Source organism: Anser anser, assembly GCF_964211835.1.
Source record: "Anser anser genome assembly, chromosome: 4".
NCBI classification, from domain to species: Eukaryota; Metazoa; Chordata; class Aves; order Anseriformes; family Anatidae; genus Anser; species Anser anser.
Window position 1 is genome coordinate 49,936,586 of NC_139724.1, and position 22,468 is coordinate 49,959,053.

The 22,468-nt window shown below is 37.4% G+C and overlaps 2 protein-coding genes across 17 annotated transcripts in view; one reads left to right on the forward strand and one right to left on the reverse strand.

The window, feature by feature from the left end:
- The window catches only part of LOC310899606 (uncharacterized protein), an 84,246-nt gene that overhangs the window by 912 nt on the left and 60,866 nt on the right, over nucleotides 1-22,468 (forward strand). For 11 of the 15 annotated variants that reach the window (XM_083836212.1, XM_083836216.1, XM_083836213.1 and 8 more), the window contains one exon: nucleotides 10,019-10,138. In XM_083836212.1, coding sequence (XP_083692338.1) covers nucleotides 10,019-10,138 — 120 coding nt within the window. Of the gene's footprint in view, nucleotides 1-4,566; nucleotides 4,742-10,018; nucleotides 10,139-22,468 lie in introns of those variants that run through there. The other 4 variants (XR_014584418.1, XR_014584419.1, XR_014584420.1 and 1 more) reach the window with 2 other exon arrangements.
- EXOC1L (exocyst complex component 1 like) lies at nucleotides 2,426-10,575 on the reverse strand. Of its 2 annotated transcripts, XM_083836204.1 has the most exons (4): nucleotides 10,269-10,402; nucleotides 7,765-7,926; nucleotides 6,808-6,938; nucleotides 2,426-4,894 (listed from the first exon to the last, which is right to left on the reverse strand). In XM_083836204.1, the coding sequence occupies exons 3-4, from the start codon at nucleotides 6,907-6,909 to the stop codon at nucleotides 4,631-4,633; spliced, it is 366 nt and encodes a 121-aa protein (XP_083692330.1). In that variant the 5' UTR covers nucleotides 6,910-6,938; nucleotides 7,765-7,926; nucleotides 10,269-10,402; the 3' UTR covers nucleotides 2,426-4,630. The 2 variants fall into 2 exon arrangements, with proteins under 2 accessions (XP_083692330.1, XP_083692329.1); XM_083836203.1 differs by lacking the exon at nucleotides 7,765-7,926 and having other exon boundaries at nucleotides 10,269-10,575.

The following is a 22,468-nucleotide window of genomic DNA, read 5'->3' on the forward strand; positions in this document are numbered from 1 at the left end:
TCTTACGTGCACAGTTAAGAGAAGGCTGCAATCATTACAGATTACTTGAACTGTATGATTAATTCACAGTAATACGTCAGTATGTCTTGAAGGTAGGGTTGATAAAACGTATTACCCAGGTCATTACCAATTAGGAAAAACAGAAAACATTCAAGTTAATGATATAAATTACCAAAATGTGGCCTTTTAGCATGTAAAATTGTGATCTCATTTTACCTATATTATCTTTCTACTTGATGGAAAATATTTAACCATTACTGACCAACACTGTCTTGCTGAACGTACTTCAATTTTCTGACTTATAAAACAGCATGCTGTGTAATTCTGTAATATATCATTCATGAGGGCCAAGGTTAAAAGAGAAGTTTCAGTTTGGTAATTCCTCGGTTTCACCACAAAATGTAACTGTCTCTCTCTAGATCTATAAAGACTGGACAAGGCTGCCATAAAAAAATTGGATAGGATAAAAATATTCATATTCAAGGATATTCATAAAGCTTTTGTTGTTATTAGTCAAAGCCCTTCTAGCTGTCTGTCTTTATCTGTTAATTCTGCTTTAGGGCAGAAAAAGAAACAAAGCATTGTTTGTTAATGCTACATGTGTTTACACATGTTAAAATAGACATGAGATCATCTTACAGGATGCACAGTGCCATTCTCTCCCTTCCTATTTTAGCTTCCACAGATGCTTTGAGAAAGGGCCTTTCTCTTCCAATCCTAACTTTAACTCAGGAGAAAATATTCTGAAGTTGCATATTACTAATTATGTAATACAATCCCCCATTTTACAGGGAAAAGATAAATTTATATTCTGAGAGTGACAAAGTATTGGGGTAGATGACAAGGAAAGAAGTAGTATAGGCTTTCGCTGGGAAGACGTGGGTATGTATGACTCCAATATACAAAGGAGAACAAGAAAGAGAAATAACACAGGAGGCACAGTTCAGAATACGCTCCCCTCCCAGGTCTGCTTCACTTCCCAAATGTTTTAAAAAATCTGCCTTGATCAAAGACTGCACTTTACTGGTTTTAGACCTGTCAGCTGGGGGCAAGAAGGAATAGAAAGTTAAGTCACCAAATTAATGACAAGTAACTGCTTATACTATCTGTTTGTTTAACTTAAGATGCTGGAAAAGATTAGTAATCAGTGAAAGATGAACAAACAGGAAAAGAGTTTGTCTGCTTAAATACAAGGTTATGAGTCTTAGATGGTAAAAATTATCTGAAATCCATGAACTCCAGTGGAACCTCACCAGTATATTTTTTGTTGATACAGAACAATCTTATCTGAATGATATTATTATTATTTTTTTAATGTATGGAAAAAGAAGACAAATAGATATTGATAAAAGCTACATACAAAATATGAATTCTTTTGTCACAGGTTTCTCTGTGTTCTTAATCCTGATATTATTTGAAGAATTAATAATACACTTAGGACAAAGAACATCACACGTCTTTTATGACAGGCTATGTTCTCTCTCTGCCTCTTAAACAAGTACACATGAAGTTTCCTTTGCTCATTATCTTCTTCATTTTCAGGTTGCCTTTTTTTTTTTCCTTTTTTTTTTTTCCCCCTCTGGAACAGATCTGGCTGGTAACAATTCCTGTGTTCTGAACGTGAAGTCCACTTTATATCCACAATCTCAAGTATTAATTCACTTCACAGTTTGGTTGAAACCTTTTATAAGAAAGCTACAAATGCATTTGTGATAATCCTTTACTCCTGTAAGTTTCTTCCTAATCAATTTTGGAAAAGTCTTCCAGGAGAAGCAGATGAATCCCCAGATATTATATTTCAAACTGCATTCTGTATATCCAATGTCAGGAAATGTGATGTAGGAAACAATTTTGCCTTAATTGAAAGATGGGCTATTTAGCCTGTCAGGTCTTTTCCATTTATAATTTAGCATAGTCTTTATCTCCTGTGGTGCAGCTGTGCTGTACTAACCACAGAGTGACAGTCTCCAGCACTTGAGGACAAAGACTTTCCATAGCGTGACTAGGTCAGTCTAGCACTTGCACAGTGCCTTGATATTTGGCATTATATGAAGAATTGTGGAAATGCAAAAAGGCCCTAGATTAGGTCCACAAAGATCTCTATCAATATTTTTTCCTTTTGATGCTACCTGAAATCATTTATATAGACAGTGAGTGTTCCTTTTTTCTCCTTTCTGATCACTTAGTAAAGAATATCTGAATTAGGATGTTATTGGACAGAAGAAATGGCAAAAAGATCTGAGTTATATATTATTCCACATAAAATGCAGGCTTATTTGTCTTCTGATATAATCAATTTAATGTTTATACAGTAACAAGAACAGGAAGATATGAACTACTTACACAAGTCCATTAAATATGTTTGAACATTATAGTCATTTTTAGCTAATCAGTTTCTAACATGATACAGGACAATTATTGGTCAGGAAGTCACCACCTGTAGTTTATTTCAACAAAAAAGTGAGGTGTTTTTTATTAGAGGTTCTATATATTTTATTACAAGACCAACGATGGGAGCTTTTCCACCCAGAGAAGAATTTTTTGCACCTGTTAAGCAAAGAACTTGTAAACATTACTGAAAATATTGTGATCTTTACAATAATACAGAGCCCAAACAAAACAATGTGTCATATGTAACAGTATTCTGAATTATACTTGCTCTTAAAAATGTTTTTGTGGAGCCTGGGCATTGGGCAAATACTTTTTGTAGCGATGGATCAAATGTTAAAACACACGTACTTGGACTGGATTATACCAAAGACATTCTGCAAAGAACAACTACATTTCATAAATTATTACTATAAATGCAGCCCTTCTCTTTAACAATATTTAGGTGACAAATAAAAGACTTAAGTCCTTCAAAACTGCAGAAGATTTGTATTAACCCATAGAAACTGCCATCATGACGGTCAAGATATACACAAATACTTTGTATGAGAATGTATGCAATTTACATCACACGCCTAGAATAAATATATAACTTCTTAAGATTAGGTAATCAAATATATATCCTTTCTATATACAAGCACTAGGTTAACACTTAAAAAGTAAAGTAGAAAGCTGTACATTTTATACAGTTTTTCAAATATATTCTCACTTACTTGATTTTATTTCAGTTTTGAATCTGAAGTACATTTAGATGTTTTTAAAAGTGGGAGTCCATGTGAAAGGCAACAGTGAAGTCCAAGTCGTGGTATCCTTGCCCACTTTACAATGCCAGGTACTCGGAGAAGGCAGTAACCAACTTGTGATTTTCTGGGAGCTATTTACGTTCGTCAGCTTTAGGTACTTAGCTGGTTTAGTCCAGAGCTAGTTTCTCTGTGCTCTGTAGGCTGCCAAAGGAGAAAAGTTTTCTCCTGCTGGAAGTTCTGACCAAAAGTTTCTCAGAATCACCTTTTGGTTTGGCATTTCTTTCTCTGTTGACTATGGGAGAAGCAGCCAGCTAGCTTAGCTGACTGACACGGAGCAATATCACCATGCTGCTTTTTGGCAGTGTTGTTCTTCTGCAGCTCTTGGTCAATACAGCTTTAATTCATCTTCTGTTTCTACTGTAATATAATACTGTCAGCTGTTGTTTTTGTTGTTGTTTTGTTTTTGTTTGTTTGTTTGTTTGTTATGGGTGAGATCTTCCCAACCACTCAGTAGAATCCACCCCACATTAAATGCAACTGTAAGTACTAATAGACATTTAAGTAGTACACTGAATATGCTAACACATAGCTAGAAACTGCTGAAAATTACTCTCGTTATTCCATGAATTTCGAAAAGTCTATCACTTGCCCATAAAGTAACTGTAACTAATTGCCAACAACTACTGTTTACATAGGATATCCTGTAGTATTTTGTTAACTCTTGGTCCTGAGGCAGAGAAGAGACATAAACAATCAGTTTCTGTTCCATAACCAGGTCTGTTCATGCACATAAAACAACAAATTGCAAGAAAGAAGACATTAATGATATAAAACAAAAAAGGCCTGAAAGGTCTGACAAAAAACAGTTCTGGTTAAGAACATCCATTTTATGTTTCTATGACAGCATCACAAAAAATGGAAAGACCAAACGGAATACTAGATGTTCTGGGGGGAAAATAATTAAGTGAAAAGCTGGTCCCTGGTACCTGAATGCAAAACTCCAATTCATAAGGATGAGTATTTGTATTTGTCTATTTATGTAGGTGTGATCTCTTTAACAGAGTTCTGTATTTCAACATATTTGAAAATGGAAATGTGCATCGTTCTTGTACAGAACTCATTTGTTTGCTTTATTTTTCTACTTCCAGGAGGTATACGAACTGTTAATGCTCTTAAAATATTTTAAAAAAATATTTATAGCAATTCATGAAGAATAATTTATAACTCCATAAACAATGAGCAAATGCTGAACTCTGCTTACATAAGAATCACTGTCCCTTTGTTGAGTCACATATATTTGTACTTGCCAGTAAGGCCCTGCTAACATAAGCAATTGACCATTCATTTATATATCTAAAAAGTATGTTCCATTTTGGACTTAGATACATAAATTAAGAAGCAGATGCTGCACATCACTTGCTGTCTTTTTCAACAGATGATTTACGAAATGCTGGTCAGTGAAAATCAACCAGTCACCTTTAACATTACAAAATGCATCTTCAGGACAAGGGACACAGGGAGAGACATAAAAGGTTGGAAGCATAGAAGCATATCCTCATAAGTACTAAGCAATCCCTATTGTTGGATGACCAGATTGAATCATCATTTAGGTAGGTGTCATCAAAGTTCACAATCTTCAAGTCCTTTTTAAGGTACATTTCATTCAGTTTGTTTAGCGTTCGAGCAAAGGTATATTTAGATGCACAACTATATGCCTCCAAACTGTAGACTTTGTGGAAGTGCATATCAAAATATGGATTATCCTAAAAAATGGAGAGAGAACGAAGTTATTACATGCATTACAGACATTAGAATGGCAATTGTTCTCTGCTCAGATACCTTCAGGCCTTTTTCTCAGTTTGATGGATACTAAAAAGTATTAGCTATGCACTTTGCATATTTCTGCCATTCATACTAAAGGGTCTTTTAAAACTTTACAAAGTAGCAGTTTATAATTAGCTGCTATTCTTTGCCATTAGGAATTTTGCCTGAGTGAAACTTTCAGAGTTTGGCCAAATGATACCCTGCACTTTATTGGGATTATACGAGGTTGTTTTGAAATGAACTGATTTGTCATGTTGCCTAAAACACTATATGAAAAGCACTTGCCTTGGACTATAACTATATATGCCTGTCAGAAGAAGAATATTGATTCCCCTTCCTGCCTAAATTGTTATTCTGTGTGCTTTCAGGCTCCTTGGCACAATTAATACTAGCAGCAGCTAAGTTCTATTAAATTCTATAGATATGAATAGCAATATTATGAATATTTATAGCAGTGTCAATCACTCTATAATCAGGAGTTTAAGGTTCATTTAGGCTTTTCTATAACCAAAAATAAGATTTTGATCATCCAAGTTGTGGAAGGCTGAATCATCTCTGAAGGGTATTTTAGTACAAAACATTTCAAAAAAAGGCTGAAATAAATTCATGTACACAAGTGATAAGGAAATCTGCTGTCTGCCTTGGCTGGGGAAGGGACAGGAACATTTCCAGATGCAAGATAATTTGGAGAGAGGACATAAAGGATTACTAGTTTTAGCTACTTTGAACCTGAGCTCACCTCCACCATCTCCCAGGTTCCTAGTTTCAGACTTCAGGACAACATGCAGAGGACCACAGACTACTGGAGAGCTCGCCTGGCTCCCCATGCAAGAGCTGTGGGAGACTTTTTTCGAAGGGGAACAGTCATCAGGATAGAATGAGTACAACTAGAGTCTCTCATTTTCCTTAGATCAAGACTGTGAAACCTTTCTTGTGGGCTCTTGATATCAGAATAATCTGAATTCTATTTTATGTTCATTTGAAAGCTCTTTCGGGGTAAAAAAAAAAAAAAAGTAATCTTTCCCTGTACTACATTTTTATGCATGGATGACTGTTAAAATGTCTTACCTACAGTAAGATATTCTCCTCAGCAAATTCTTCTAGCTTCTATAAGATTTAATTCTACTTTTGGTGTTGGCTTGTATTGTACTACTGCAGCCTCATTTTACCCTTCTGTAATTTTATCTGAGAGATTATGAGTTTTTTTTTTTTTACAAGTAAAATCATGCAAATCTAGCTGAAGTTTTTAGCAGTCTGATCACACAAATCTAGCCAAATACAAATATTTAATTGATCCAAGTAATGGGAATGAGATGTAAGTTAAATGAAAGAGGCACAATTTCCTAAGCTGGTACACCAAATGCCGCACTTACACGATGTTTTACATATTGACACAAATCCTCTTTGCCACACAAAGAACAGGTTCATAAATTCAAATGGCAGGGGCACAGCCTCCATAAAAATATTTAACTAAATATTATTTTCTAATACACATTAAATTGGATTAATCCAAATTTATACTGGGAGCTGCAGTGGAGAACTTTTATCCCAAGTTATGAGAGCAAATTAGAAAACATCCAGCTTGTCCTTCAGATGTCAACAAGAGAGATGAAGATTACAACAAACAAAAAAAAAATCTCTCCTGCCCTGCCCAAAAAGTGCAAATGTAATCTGTACCCTCTCCCACACAATAGACACAAAATTCCATGGAGGTTTTTTTGTTGTTTTGTTTTTTAGACAGATTTTTTTTTTTAGATAATGCACTCCAATTGCATTTCAATACTTGTATTCCAAATTGCAACACAAGAAAAGTATATTCTAATACATGTATTTAATAATAGATAACACTTACAGTATCTGCTTCTTTTCCATCAATCATCTCCAGATCTTTCAGAAACCACTTTTCAACTACTTCGTATTTCTCCTCTCGATCTACTCGAAAGTGTTTTACCATACATATTTCTACTTCTTCACTTTTAGTCACTGCAAGACAAAAATATTTTAGATATGCAAGCACACGCTTCCCAAGAGTTCTGATAATAAAAGACTTACAGTACATTTTAAATAATAATTTAAAGGATGATGTGCAGGGCGGTATAGTGCTATGCTGGACTTAATAGTTTTATTATGCAATTAGCAGAAATAGCCCAGTGTTCTCAGCCTATGAAACCTCTCAGCATTCAGTAGATTTAGGATTTACCTTCCCCCCCCCGTGAAAAGACAGTCTTGGCTGCGCAAAAGCCTTTCATTTGAATTCACTAGCAGTGCAATGAAGACCAGTCCTGGCACTGGATCTATGTGGATAATCCACTTATCCTACTTACTTTGAGGGGAAATCTTTCTGGGGTGCTGGAGTAAAAAAAATGCAGAATCACTATGAAGGCTCTGTATTTACAAGACTCGTGCTACACTTCCTGTTCTGGGGTTCTCTTATATATCCATCACTTCTTAAACAAAACTCTTGTTTCCTTATAAAATACGTAAGTACGTCACTTAACAGAAGCAACATTGAAAATATTTCTTAAAGCTTCAAGTTGCCCAGTGCTATCTTTGTAGAAATTACTATTTTCCAATTCAGGCAGGAAATTAGAATGAAAAGAGCATGAGGATATTATTTATAATAACTACCATTATTAATTGATTACATTGAGTGCTGTGTAGGAGATCAGACTTCTGTAACACACAATAATTAGGGTGAAAAGCATTGGAGCCTGAAACATCTGCACATCCAGCATAACAACTGCAGGGCAGACCAACTTCCCCAAGCCATCTTGTAGCCCAAGGTAAGTAAATGCTAGATGTCACCTACATTTGGCAGGAACATTTTGACATCATAACGTGATACTACAGGTGAAGGACCAAAGTTCTTTTATTTCTAAATGCTGCCTGAATTTTTGAAAAATCCATTCTGAAACTTGACTATTTTATTCCTGTTACGATGTCCTTGACTTCTCACTTGTTTATAAGATGGCTACAAAGTAAAGACAAATAAAGGATTACGTTAGAGATGGAGCTTCTTTCCATTACAGAGAAAAGTAAAGAAAAAAATATAAACTGATTGTAATTCTCTCAGCCTATAGCTTCCCAAACAGCCTGCTGGGAAAAACCAACCACTTGCTTTTATATCTTTCTGGTCCTATCAGTAATAATTACTCAATGATTTTTAATCACAGGACCTCTGGTGTATTATCTCTATGGAGAAGTTACAGCGGTTTTCATTTGCAAGCACATCTGTTAGGCTACTCTTAGAAAGTTCTCTTCTTACTTCCAGTTTTATCCCATTTTGTTTACTTTCTTGTGAAGGAGTATGTGGTCTCCCTCAGCGCTGAAAGAAAACAAATCCAACCCCAAAAGCTCAGAGTCCTTTCAGAAATACAAGTGGACATCCTAGGCACCTCCAGGACCCACAGACTGCCACTCCTCCATCTCTTGTGTAGGAACAGAGATTGTATGAAATGAGGATAGAGAACAGATGTTAAGAAACTGCTCCAATAAGCACAATGAAGCCAGGGCCATGTTCTGTCCAGTGGTGAAACCTGGCTGGACAATTTTCACCTACAACATTGTTCTTTTCCTGCATTTTTGATGTATTGCTTGTTCTTGCACTCAGTTCACATAGTTAAAGAAAATTTTATTTTTGATATACAGCATGATCTCAGATCTACCATTTCACTCATTAAATTCTCACAGCTTTTCCTGTGGAGGGCATTGATATGGCAATGCCTTCATAGAGCACAAATTATTTCTTAATGTCTTCCATGGACTGAACTTGTTTTTAGAGTCTCTCTATGCAACTGGATGATATGAGGTTAGCCCTGCCGCCCTTCTCAGGCATACTGATACAGAGTTGTGAAAATTCCTGAATACGGCTGCATTTCAGCTTTACATTCTTCCAGCGTTTATAAAGCATTTAGCAAAAGGAACTATATTCTTCATACAAGAACTGAGACTTGCTACTGTCGAAAAGGAAGGGAAATAAGGTTGGTCTATGGCACACACATAAGATTGTTCTGTTATCCACACCGAGATTTTATTTTAATGCAGATTTCAAAAGGTATAGACTTCTAAAGTTTTGCCTTTATATAGTCTGACTGAATTTTCTTAGTTATGGTAAGTTGAAATTCACAGGAGTATACTCAGGATGTATTGTGGGGATAAGATTTTAGACAGTGTGATTTGCTCCAGAGAATCACAGCGGATTACAGTAGCTGCTGGCAGACGGATGAAACCCATCTTTCAGCATCAGGTGTCCACTCTGCTCACCGCTTACTTGACTATGCCTGAATATGTTAAGAGAGTTTAATATTGGATACTGGAGAGATCCCACTCTCAATACTCCACATAAATTTTCCTTTATGTCTTCAGTGACATCCAATCAGTTAATCTGATTAGAGGCTTTCTATAGTAGCTTGTTCTTCTCTACCTTAAAAAGAAATGTTTAGTAAAGATTTTGAAGGTAGAGCATGTTATTTCTCCTCTTTGGAAGTTTCACAACAGCGAACTGTTAGTTCAGCCACTCACATCTAAATATACTTCTACCAGATTGTTTTATAAACTATGAATCAGGTTGCTATTCTTTTACATTTAGAAGCTCTACAATGCTCAGGAATCCATTTCTTAAAACTATTTTTACAGTTTTAAAGTGCAAAGTCTCTTCTACTAAAATTACGTGGGTGCAGGAAACAAAGCTTGCTCAGTATTTCCAGTAATCTGTACAATGAAATTATTCAAAGACTTCAGATGTTTACAAACATGAGAACCACAGAATATGGTTGGCATCAGCCCATATTGCCAAGAAAAGTCTCAAATACATATATTATTTCTACCTGCTATGTGCGTTTTGAACATCAAGAGGAAACAGACTGCAAAAAGCATTCACTTCGATTTAACTACTTATGGATGAGAGTACTCCTCTTTTTCAGTGTTGCAAAACTAATACAAAAATAATTCAGGATTCTCTGAAACCACATTCTAAAAACGTTCAGAAACAGATGCACTTGAAATCAGATTTAGCAAACAGCCGGCTAATTAATTTTATCCCCACACTCTTGTTTTAATTACAGTTCTCACTATTCCCGATCGAGTTAAACCACAGTTACTTCGGCAACTGGGACAGCATGAGGACTTCACAACCCAACGAGGGATCGTGCAAAAGCTCCCCAAATCCCATTAAAACCGCTAAGGTACCCGTTATGCTTTCTTACAACACCTGTCCTATGCACACAGCGGATCCCCTGACCCCATGGAGATCCCCCAGCCCCATGGGGATCCCCCAGCCCCATGCACCCCCCGGCCCCATGTCCCCCCGGGTACCTGCAGCGCACAGGTAGCAGCGCCCCGCTCCCGAGCCCTCCACCTCGATGAACTCCTGCAGCCGCAGCCGCCGGGGCCCGAAGAGCCGCTTGGCCAGGTCCTCCTTCACCAGCGAGGACATGGTCCCCGACCTGCCTCAGCCTCCTCCTCCTCCTCCACCTCCGCCGCCTCCCGGCCGCGCCGGCCTGCGCAGCCCCGGGGCTCGGGGCAGACATCGCTGAGAGCCGCGGCCCCGGCCCCACAGCCGCCCGTTTGGGCGCCGGGACCCGGCTGCGGATCGCCCATCCCCGCCCCGTGGATCTCCCACCCCGCGGATCCCCGTCCCCGCCCCGCGGATCCCCCCGCCCCGTGGATCTCCATCCCCGCCCCGTAGTGTCTGGAGCGCGCGGCAGCCTGTACCAGCCTTTTCCTGCTGGGATAACTTGTGGCTGCACGGAGTAGTTGGGCATTAAAAAAAATAAGGTGTTGCAAATATTAGAAGAAGGGATTGGTGCCATAAATGTACATGGTGCTTTACTGGCATGGAGTGAAATGAAATCGGGTAGAATTGTGTAGATGTAACGTTAGGGAGAATTGCCCTCTGCTATAGCCAATAAGCATATTGTCTAGGTGAGTGGGAAAAAGATAGAAAAGAAACTAGAAGATTTTTTTTTCCATGTATTTGCAAAAACAGTTGTGATTCTTAAAGCTCTTAAAGAATTTTCATCCCCACTGTGGGAAAGCAAAGTTCCGCTAAGCTTCAGGTTTGGGATGTATTTTATCAAAACAAGACACAAGGACACGTTTCATCACTTCTCTTTAAAGAGTATATATGCACAACAGCTTATCTTGGGAAAAGAGCATGACACCCTCTTCCAAACTTTATTTTTCACAGTTTGATCAAACTGTAAGTCATTTTGCCTCAGTTTTCGTAGGAGCGTTTTGAGCAGGGGCTCCTGCTGCTCAGGGATGGGATGGGCATCAGTCAAAGGGTGGCGACCAGTTGCATTGTGCATCACTTATTTTGTATATCCCTTTATCATCATCATCATCATTATTAGTTTCCTTTGCTTTTCTGTCCTATTAAACAGTCTTTATCACAACCCACAAGTTTTACCTTTTTTCCGATTCTCTCCCCCATCCCATGGGAGGAGTGAGTGAACAGCTGCGTGGTGCTGAGCTGCCAGCTGGGTTAAACCACAGCAAGCATGCACTCTTAAAGCATTGTTCTGAAAGATAAGCTACAGTTTTCATATTTGGAAATCTTTTGGAAAAGAAGCAAAATATTTTGATAACTTATATAGTAATGTTCTACCTGTTAGATTCTAAATTTCTACCTGTTAGATACAACTGAGCAAAAAAATAGAAAGCAGATGTGTAGGCTCTGGTAAGAGATTCCTCTGGATTTGTTTCTGAGCTGTGGTATATGCAGATAGCACTTGGAAGATCCTGTCCTGTGATGTAACTATTTTCTGCATAGCTCCTCTTAAACCAAATTACATTGCAAAAAAATATTATAGAGATTAAATTACTTCTGCAATATCCTTTAATGCATTCTCAAATGCTACATTAAGCAACCACTCTGAGTATATGCATAAAAGGTATAATGGTGAATTTAATGTTTAATGTTTTAATAAGAAACAGAAAAAAATGTAGTTCGCTATTTTCTTGAATTGTTTCATTCTTGGTTCATCCGTCCTCTCTTAGAGTGTAGCAGGACAGCGTTCACAGAATCATAGCACAGAATTAATCATAGCACAGTGTTGGTGCAGCTGGTAATGGAATTACCTGCAGCAGTTTTTGTTTTTTTTTTGTATTTACCTTACACTTCATAGTCTTTTCTCTATCATTAGATTACACTGAGGAGAAAAGACCATCCTATTTTGGAGGTGACTTGCAAAATAATTTTTTTCCCTCCAATTACTCTACTACTATACCGACTTAGGTGGAATGGAAATAAGACTTGGTAGGCTTTAGAATCTTCCTCTACAGGAATACAGAAAGCCAATTTTTATGTCTCCATGCTTGGTTGTATATTGATATATTTAATATTTTGAAGAATGATTCTTACAGTAGGTAAAGAGCATCTGCAGTGCCTACACAGAGCTTCTTGCCTACTTATAATTTATTCTATCATCTGTTTCCTTGCTCTGTTTCACCCTTTTGCTTTTCTTCTGGTATTATTTCTGTTCTCTCTTTTTTTTTTCTTTTTCTTTTCTTTTTTTTTTTCCCCTTTCATCTTCTGAAACATATACTTTTTAAGGATCAAGAGGCTCTTTTTAGATGACTCATGCAAAAAATAACACATTTCATACACAAAGCTAAAGTTTAGCTGAGAGCAGGTAAGTACCACTATACATGTGTAAGCATGTATGAAGAAGCGTACACAACTCAGTACTATCGTAGGAAATCCCTCTGTTCTGCAATTTGAAACTCTCCAATTGACTCAGATTTAATCCCACTCAGAACCTGCCATTAAAAGTTTCTGCATTAATATACCTCCTAGCTGGTATTATTATTACTGAATAGAAAAGGACGCGCTGCAACAGTTTCCTAGAGGCTAAGCAGGTGATTTGAGCTATGAGATTTCAGTTCCACTACAATACTATAAGCCAAAATCCTGACAATTCATGACTCAGAGCCAACAGTGAGGCAGTAATTTGCCCAGCCAGCAGGGACACACTAACGATGGTCCAGGACCAACTTCCCATTCTGGCATCAAGAATCCCGTCAGCACTTCCCTACCTCACCTAATCCCACCCGTGAATGTGTCATACACACATAAACCAGAACAAATCAAACTTATTGTTACCAGAGCCACAAACAAATTTAAATCAAAACTTAACTTGGAGTTCTCTGCATCTGTCAAGGTAGATTAATTACACATATTTCTGAAGGCTGTGCACCCCATACCCCAGGCTCACAGTGGTCTACAAAGGACCTCTTTACAAGTGAAGTATTCACCAGGGAAGTGTCTTAGACCTTTCTGCCAAATACTAATTATTTCTGTTCCTTTCTGTGTCCTGTCTTTCCTTCAAATCTCCATATGAAAATACAGTTTTCCTTACTGTATTCAGATGTAGGACTCCAAATAGGATAACTCTCTCTACTTCTAATCTTTATTGTTTCTCAGACACACTGTTCTCGGAAAAAGCAATTCAACAGTTTTGGAAATGATATTTATGATGAGTCCTTATACTCCTTTGGATCTACCGATGTGCATTAGTATATACATCAGACTGATTACTTTGGGGCTTGATCCAAAACCCATTTAGTCAGTAACAAGATTTCATTTTATTTTGGTGGGCTTCAGAGTAGTCATTACTGCAACAGCAGGACAGTCACCAGGTTCAGGCATCTTTCTGTCCTCAGAAATGAAGATATTACCAATGGTGCCTGTGACTATTTTTAATGAATAAATATCTAGCATTTAAAACAGAGTCTTAGAACTTAAATAATTACTGGGCTAAGTCAATGCAGAAGAGACTAATTTGTTGCCTTCTGCTAAGGAAGGAAAAATCCTACTGTCGCCAGCAGCAGTGGGGCTGCTGCCCTAGGAAGGGCAACCCAGGAGCTGAAGGTGACCCTGGCATAGGCATTGCCCTCTCCGGCACGGCACTGGGACAGTAGAGCAGGACTGTGAAAATAGCAGGTTCCAGCTGCAGCCCTGTTGTCACCAGGCAAATACAAGGTGACAAAGCAGGTCCAAGAGAAGAACAGCAGGGACAGGACAGGGCAAAGGGCTCAGGCAGGGGCTGGGGCCAGTTCACCTGGGGCACTGGCAGCTGTGGGAGGTGGGAGTCACAGATGGGGCTGGACTGGACAAGTAAACCTACCGGTGGTCTGAAGGGCCCTCCACCTACATTCAGGTATTAAACCAAGCACATTGACTAGGTCCTGCTAACTGGGATAAGGCACAGAGAAGAGATCACTTGCTCTGCTCGAGACAGGTGGGAACTCAGTGTGTTCTGTATGCTGAAGTACTCTGGATGCCGTAACTTTACTCTCACATCTCAAATTCCCAGCAAGAACAACACCCTTATAAAGCACTGTTCACCAGAGCATCTTTCCCCTCGTTCCTTACTTGACAATGTTATGAAACAAAAAGAAGGAAGGAAAATAAAACGTGCAGAATAATCTCTCACAGCTGCAGAGGATCCCTATGGGTTGAAAAACGTAATTTACCATTTTATTGAAATGAGGATTTACATTGCTATAGCTGTTTCTGTTTGAGGTTTCAGCCAGGCATGGCTTTCTCACTTAACACTTAGTTCATTGTCCGTAAGTATTCTTCAGAGCTTTAGGGCTCTGGTCTGCTTGTTTAACATCTGAGACGAGGTTTTAGAGTATAAAATGGAAATCTTGAAAAAAACATTCTTCAGTGACCTGGCTGTGTCTGTTTCTGAGCTGACTTCAAAAAACTAATTCCGAACAATCATTACTTTACATTGTATTAATGATTTACTTTTCTCAGGCGTGCTTTCCTGCTGACATTTATAGATGATCTGACTCCTCATTATGGCAAGTTATTCACGTTTTGATAGCTATGTCAATAAAATTCACTGTGCAGTGAAGCATAAAAGTAGTTAAGTTGTACTGAAAACTGTAAGAGGCAATAGAGATAACAGTTTCATGCAGAAGGGCTATTTGGTGATGTATGGCTTGAGTTGTTTACTCAGTTTTCAAGTAGAAGCATAGAAATACATGCTGGAGAGACATCAGTTGGTTAAAATGTATTTGCAGATCTACTTTTCTCCTGAATTCCTTTTGGGATCCCATTAAAAGAGTGCTGTACCAGCTTCAGAGTACATGGATGCTCAGACAGGGGATGACTTAAGATCTCATCGGTTCTGGTAAAGAGCACTAAAACTGAAACATCATTGGTTTCTCTAGTGGTAAAATGTAATTACCCAATTTAGAGAAAGTAGTTCTATTCTTTTCTTAGAATGAAGGAGAAGAAGGAGTTTATTTGAGATTTTATTTGACTAAGGCTCAAATTTGCCAAGTTTATACAGAGCATTGAGCTTTATCATCCTCAAACTGTAGTTGTGACCATCATTTGGATAAATGATAGCACAGCATGCCACCATTCCAGCCAAAGCTTTCCTTTAAACAGAAACTGCATACCTGTTTATCATAGAACAGTAACCAGATGCTGGTTTATGGATGAAATTTAAAAACGTTTTGAAACATAAAACATACATAGGAAGTAATTCTATAAAGAATTTACAAATGTTAATTTTTACATATGTATGAACTAAAAAATAGGACTTCAAGGAAGTTAACTTACATAATAAGTTTAGGTTTGTGTTCAGCAAAGCGCATAATAATGCATTAATGAATTGAAGCCATATTTAATTAACAGCGTGATGGATTCCACTCTTTGTTACTCAGATGTAATCCATTCAGTGTCATACAGTTTTCTTTGTGGAGGTGAAATCCTAAAGACAGTAGTAAAGTACAAAAAAAAAAATAGTAGTAAAAAAAGTAAAAAGAAGAATCTTATTCAAGTCTAGGCATACAAACAATTGTGAATCTTCAGAGAGGTGGAAGTTTTTGAAAGCTTAGCTCAGGATTTTGACAGTTGTGTTAAAAACAGCAACTCTTGGTAGGATGTCTTATAAAAGTTCGGGGTAGAAGGCACAGTAGAGAGATATGTTGACCAAAAAGTCAGTAAGCATCTTGATAAATACATTTGAAGGAAATTAGGTTGTGAAGCCAACCCAATTGGCCTTTTATGTTCTCCTGTGCTTGAAATTTTTTTGAAAAAAAAAAAACAGCTTTCTTGAGGAGTTACCTAGAGCAACTGCAATAGATATTCTTTCAAAAGCCTCTTCGTACTTTTTAATAGTGATTTTCATCTCTACCTTTGTAGTCTCTAGTAATAAATTTCATTTGTCTTGGCACAAGAACCATTCTCTTCCCTCATGAAAATTGAACATTATTATTAATGTAGATAGTCAATTACTTCAGATTAACGTGGATTTATATTTAAAATCAATACACCAACGTGATGCAAAGCACTCTTAAAACACTATAAGCTTCTGCTGGATATCTAATCCATTTTTTAAAAATTCATAAAGAGTCGGGAATCTATACAAATGCATAATTTGTGTGGATGTTGTATCTAGGGGATGAGCATATCTGACAGTTGTGTGGCTTAAAATAAATTTTATTCTATATAGATATTTATAAATTCTTATTCTGTCAGTTACTCAAAAAGATTCGTGTCAAATACATTTAGAGTAGAAATAAAATACAAAAATGTTGAGAGCGAATTTAATTCATCATGTGAAAAAGCTGGTAAAGGAATGATGGACACATCCCCAAATACTTTCAAAGGGGGCTAGCATTGTCAAAGAGTAATTTTGGTCAATTACAAAGTGTAGGTTTTCAGTGTAAGGATGATTAACTGAAATGTAATGACCCAGCATTTGCAGATTACATGATCTGTTCGTAAACTGGTTTCCAGCTTCCTCTCTGTGGAGCCAAAATAATTTGTTAGGATGAAGGCAGGTGACAGTTCTGTGTTGTCCTGTTTAGTTGGAGTCCTGGGCATGGAAGAAACTACTCAGGTCCCAAAGAAACCTCATGAGGGTAGTAGATCATTTGCCCTTTTCAAGGCAGGATCAACCCGATCTAGGCCATTTGTCTGGTCTGCTCCTAGTCATAGCTACAACTTGCCACAGTGGGCATAATGTCTCGTATCTTGCATACCAAATTGCAGCACTTAAAGAACTCAATCCCCTGCTGTTTGCCTTCCCCACCTGACCTCTTCAGTGCTCTCTGGGTGCATGAAATGAGCATGATTTGATGCAGGGCATCCGAGAAAATAATAGGTAGGTGTCCAGGGCAAAATTCTCAATTTTTGACTTAGGAGCATTTGTTGATGAAAGCTTCGATTCATTATATGTTTTTCCTGGTCTTTAATTCTTATGTTTCACCCCGTAATTAGAAACCTGCATGCTAATGGTAAGTTCAATAAAATAAAACTACATGGAGTTTCATCTCTTTTCTTGTCAGAATTTTCATGTAGATCTAGAGATTATGGCACAAAGATCAGAAAAGTGTGGGCCAACCCCTTTCTGTCTCTGCCATGCCTCGGTTCACAACCTGGGTTACACTTGCACCAGCTACCCCATTTCCTTTCTCACGGCAGGGAGAGGTGTTGACTGCCTGAGCAATACTTTTCAGTCAGCTAATGCCACTTACATCTATAGCTAGCATTTTCATATTTTTATGTTTCATAGTCTCCCTTCCTCTCATTCTGTAAACAGCCATCACAATACCATTAATTGTTTTCCTTCCCGTTAGCATCTTGGTAAAGATCTGGATGAAGACTTTGAAGACATAGCAAGATCCTAGCCCCACAGAAGTGCAGACTAGGCCCCTGCCCATGCTTTGGCATGGTTCATTTCTGCCAGTGAGTGGACATTGCTGATGGCATTGAACCAAATCAGTCAGTGACGCACTGATGGCCCAGTGCTGTGATCAGAAAATCACAAGTCCTGTCCATCGGAAGGTCTGTTGCACCTGCAGCATTTGCCGTGTGAAAATAGAGATATCTGTGAAATCACTGTTCAGGAGGAACTTCTCTTCTCCAAACATATTTTATACTGCTATTGGAAAGTATTTCTGCAAAAGTTGGGCAACTTTTCCTACAGAGTAGTCCAAACTACAGAGCTTTAGAGATCTGTCCTTCGGGAACCAAATAATACCAAATAGTTACAGCCACAGCTCAGGGTTCTCTAGCAAAGACCTTTAAAACTTCATCTGTTTTTGCTAAGAGATGTCTTAAAAGGCCCAATTAGTTTCATGTAGCATCTTCATGAAAGCTGTTAATTATGCTGTAATTACTTTGTTTCCATCAGAGCAAGTACATCAGTAAGAATTAAAATTAGAAAAATACAAACAGGGCCGTCTTTTCTGTAAGAAGCCTGAACTTCCAATTTGGTAGTTAAACAGTTATCTCACTTCTGTAATCTTTATTTCAAGTATATTCAAGTGAATATCATTATTATGGATGGGAACAGACTTGTTGGCCATGTTAGTTTGAACAATTACATCAGGCTTTCTACCTTTTTTCCTTAGTGTGTACAAGTCGCATTTGATGTCATATGTTAACTTATTCAAATTCAGGTCATTAATATCGTTGCTAATGTTCTTCTGGTTTGCTGTCTAAAACCAGTCATACAGAATAACACGCGTAATATCCTTTCTGTGTTGCTGACGTTTAATATTTGGTGAACTCAAGTGTTCCCCTTTCCGCTACCAGAAAATAAGAGCTTGAAAAGGTTCTATGCTTTTCCACTCCCTGATTTATACACCAAATCCTGGAATAAACATAGGCTTATTTTGATAACACTGGCAGTGGGAAATCCAGGTGCTGTACTGCTAAGGGGCAATGATACCTCTGTTCCTACCACAAGCAGTATATGCTGAAAGTCTGGTGCCTGGATTTATGGTAATGTCTTTTCTAAACACCAGTTTATGTGGACTTTTTGAATTAGTTGTTATCTAAATGAAATTTTAGAAACAACTGGCATGGGTCTTTCAAGTTGAAAATATGAGTACAAAGTGACACAGCAAAATGCTATATGAAAATTGCAAATAAATGTTTTATATGCTAAAATTTAATGCTAATGTTTTATTGTGTAAAAAGCAGTGATTGAATCATGAGTCAATAGCACAAAATCTGAACACTGTGGCTGTATGAGTAATTGGTACAGAAGCCTAGTAAAACTTGTATCCAGAATGCATTAGGGTTATAAATACAGTTGTTCTGTTACTCTGCCTCTTGAGAATCAAAACTGTTCAAGTTTGTCACCTTTAAAAATGTTTTCACCAAAGGATAAATGGGTAAAAAGGGCAGACAATATCATTCCAGTGCAGTACTTCACAAAAATGCATCACTTATATTTGTCACGAGGTATAAATTATCCATAAATTTGTCATTTTGATTAGAAGACCCATTCAATTTCACTGTTTAGTCAATCCAAGCTAGAGACTACCAACTTTTTTTTTTTTTTAATTTTATTACATTTAGTACATTTTTCCAATAGTCTGGAAACAACAGTGATCAAAAATAACAAATGCATTCCTTACCTACCCTCCCACAATTTAAACACATTGCAACAGGATAGTGAAATTTCACAGTGTCTGCTAAATATATAAACATTTCAGAATCAAGTCATTCCACTGAACTAATTAAATAATTAATTCAATCTGGAACTAATTAAACTTGGTTTCCAAAGAGCTCCTGCTTGATGTCTGCTTGGTTTTGTAACAGAGCTGCACTAGAGCTGTGTGGAAGCTATTCCCTGCTTAGACATCAGACCAAGCTGATGAGAGCTGCTGTGAATTTCCTAACCACAGGAAAAGTTTTGATTGTAATTAATGTCTTATTGGACACCAGAGAATCCACACCTCAGTTTTATTTTATTCTGGAGCAGTGCTCTGATAGAGCTTGAACTGAAGCTTTTACTGGTGTGGGTGCATTCTCTCTTGCGTAGATTTTCAAATGTCTAAAATATTTGCCTGCATATTTCCTCCAGGGGACCATTTATGTCTTTAGCTGCCTGTTTTCATGAATTTTGAGTTACTCAATGCCCCTTGGGGACAGCTGCTTTGCATTGGTTTTCAGTAATATTAACCAAGAGATGGAAAAATTAGATGTGTGGGAATAGTGATTGCTTGCACTTGCACATGTGCATTTTGTACAATTGCAGATGCCATGTTTTCTAGGCTAGAATGTTGCAGATTATTATGAGGACTTAAATTATAAATGTACGTTTTAAATTATGTACACACAGCAACACATGTGCTACTGTTTCCTTGGTGTATATTAGCTTTTCATTGCTTTGCTTGGGTCCCCTCCAGCTGCTTACCTTTGAAGTTTATGAATAATCTCGTTGGATTAACTGTTCTTGTATATAAAATGAAGCACATACATAAATGTTCAAGCCTTTTCTTTCATTTGAGTATTGACTTTTTGCACACCTTTTGTTTTCTGGATACATTGGTAGGAGTCTAACAGTGCGATGGACAATGTTCAACCTAGACTGTTTCATGCTGGAAGAGATCTATTATTCAATACCAGTGATTATTTTACAGGTAACCTGGCTGATATTTTAATGTCTATGTATTCTCCATAGCAAGGATACATAGTACATACTATCAGTAGCTCTAATACCAGGAAGATAAAACAGCCATAGTAGACCAAAATTGAGATTTCCCCTGATTTTCAGTATCCTGCCTTGATTGCGACACAGAATATCATTACAGAAAAACATTAAAAAGTTGGGCATGTGTACAGTGATCTTTTCTAAACTCAGCTAGCTCTTGGCAATCAATGTCTTAGAGGCTTTCTAAGCCTGAGGCTGTGTTCAGTCCATTATGTTTAGTAGCCATCAGAACTATCTTCTATGAAATCATCTAATTTCATTTTTAAATGATTTATACTTTTGGCCTCCCTAGCACCCTGTGGGCAGTGAGTTCTGTAATTCAGTTAGTATGCTGGATAAAAAAAGTATTCCCTTTTGTTCATTTTAAACCTGCTATCTGATAACATCTTTGGACATCCCCTAGTTTTTGTATTATAAGTAATAGAGAATAGTTACTTTCTAATTCCAAACTGGTTTTGATTTTATAGGCTTTTATCAGATTTTGCCTCTTAATTATTTAATTTACAAACCGAAAGACCATAATCTGCTTAACCTCTTTTAGTATCTGTGATCGGTTTTGCCACATTTCTCTTTTTTTTTCTTGTTCTACCAGCAGTCCATCAAAATTCCACCTGTTTGTCACTCACTGTCAGCTGTAGATTTGACCAATCTGAAAAATAATAGTATCGTCAGTAAATTTTGTTAGCTCATTATTCACTCCATTTTTTCCAGTTCATTTGTCCATATTTTGGACAGTCTAGGTCCCTATGAAGATCCCTGAAGGACCAGAAGTGGCTTTTTCTTTATGAAAGCTGACCATTTGTTTCTGCTTTTTGCTCTCTGACTTTTCTCTAGTCATCAGTTCATGAGAGGAACTTCCTTTTTACCTTTTGTCAAGCCTTAGACATGTCCGTTTCTCTATTTCTAGTCTCCTTTGAGGCTTTATACATTGAGATAATTGAGACTTTATTGAGGACTTGTAGAAATCTCTTGGAAATCTGTGCACACTCCATCAGCTGGGCAATGTGTCAATATGATTATCGACTCTTTCAGGACACTTTAATACAGGTACGACCATGACTTACCTCTGCACGGCATATGATTTCTTCCCTAATAGACTGCTTCACCTCTGTGACTTCTTATCCTGTTAAATATTATAATTCCTACCAATTTTTGTGGTATGTAATGTCAGACACAAAATTTTATTAGTGTGTTGCCTATTCATGGAGACTTATTATTCTCTATTTTACCCATTCATTCCTCAACTTTGCTGCAGTCTGCCTACATGTGTTGACCCTGTGCATATGTATAGCCTTCCCTTACAGGAGATCAAGTCAGATGTAATGATCTGCCTGGGTGGATCATTTCACATTCTTCCTACCTTTTCCTGTATTCATGAAAGAAAAAAGAATATTTTATCAGAGTATATGTGCAAGAAAATATATCAGGTAATGTTTTTATTGAACTCCTAGTGAGAACTTATAGTACTGTAAAATGCCTATCTTTGTCTTAGTTAGAATTGTTTGTAATTATACAGTCCCATGACTGTAAAGCAGTAACACAGTCTGTGGAAAACAATTTTCAGTTAGGGTAATTGAAAATACAATTACTTGGTTACTTTAAGTCAAGAGCCTAACTACCTCTACTATAGGGAAAGAAAAAAAAAAAGAAAAAAGAGAAAAAAAGGTGTTTTCAACTAGTCATTTCTCCTAGTCTTTCACTGGTACCAGAAAGCTCAACACCTTTCAGACTCCATAGTAGACCAAGCAAATAAGGAATTAACTTCTGTACAGAGCAGAAACTTACAATGGAAGTTTGTAGCTGTTGTCTCGTTTTTACTTGTAGAAGGTGGCATTCAATAAAACTATGTTAAATATTTCACAATCTGTACATTATAGTACTGTATAAGGAATTTGTTTTCTAAATTATGGTGTATTTCAGTACTTTTTCTGAAGCAAAGTAAGTTCATATCTCATATGTTTCCTCATGACTCCTGTAAAAATCTTAAGTACCAATGCAGAAAGGTGGGATACAATTCACATAATCACGTAGGGCAGT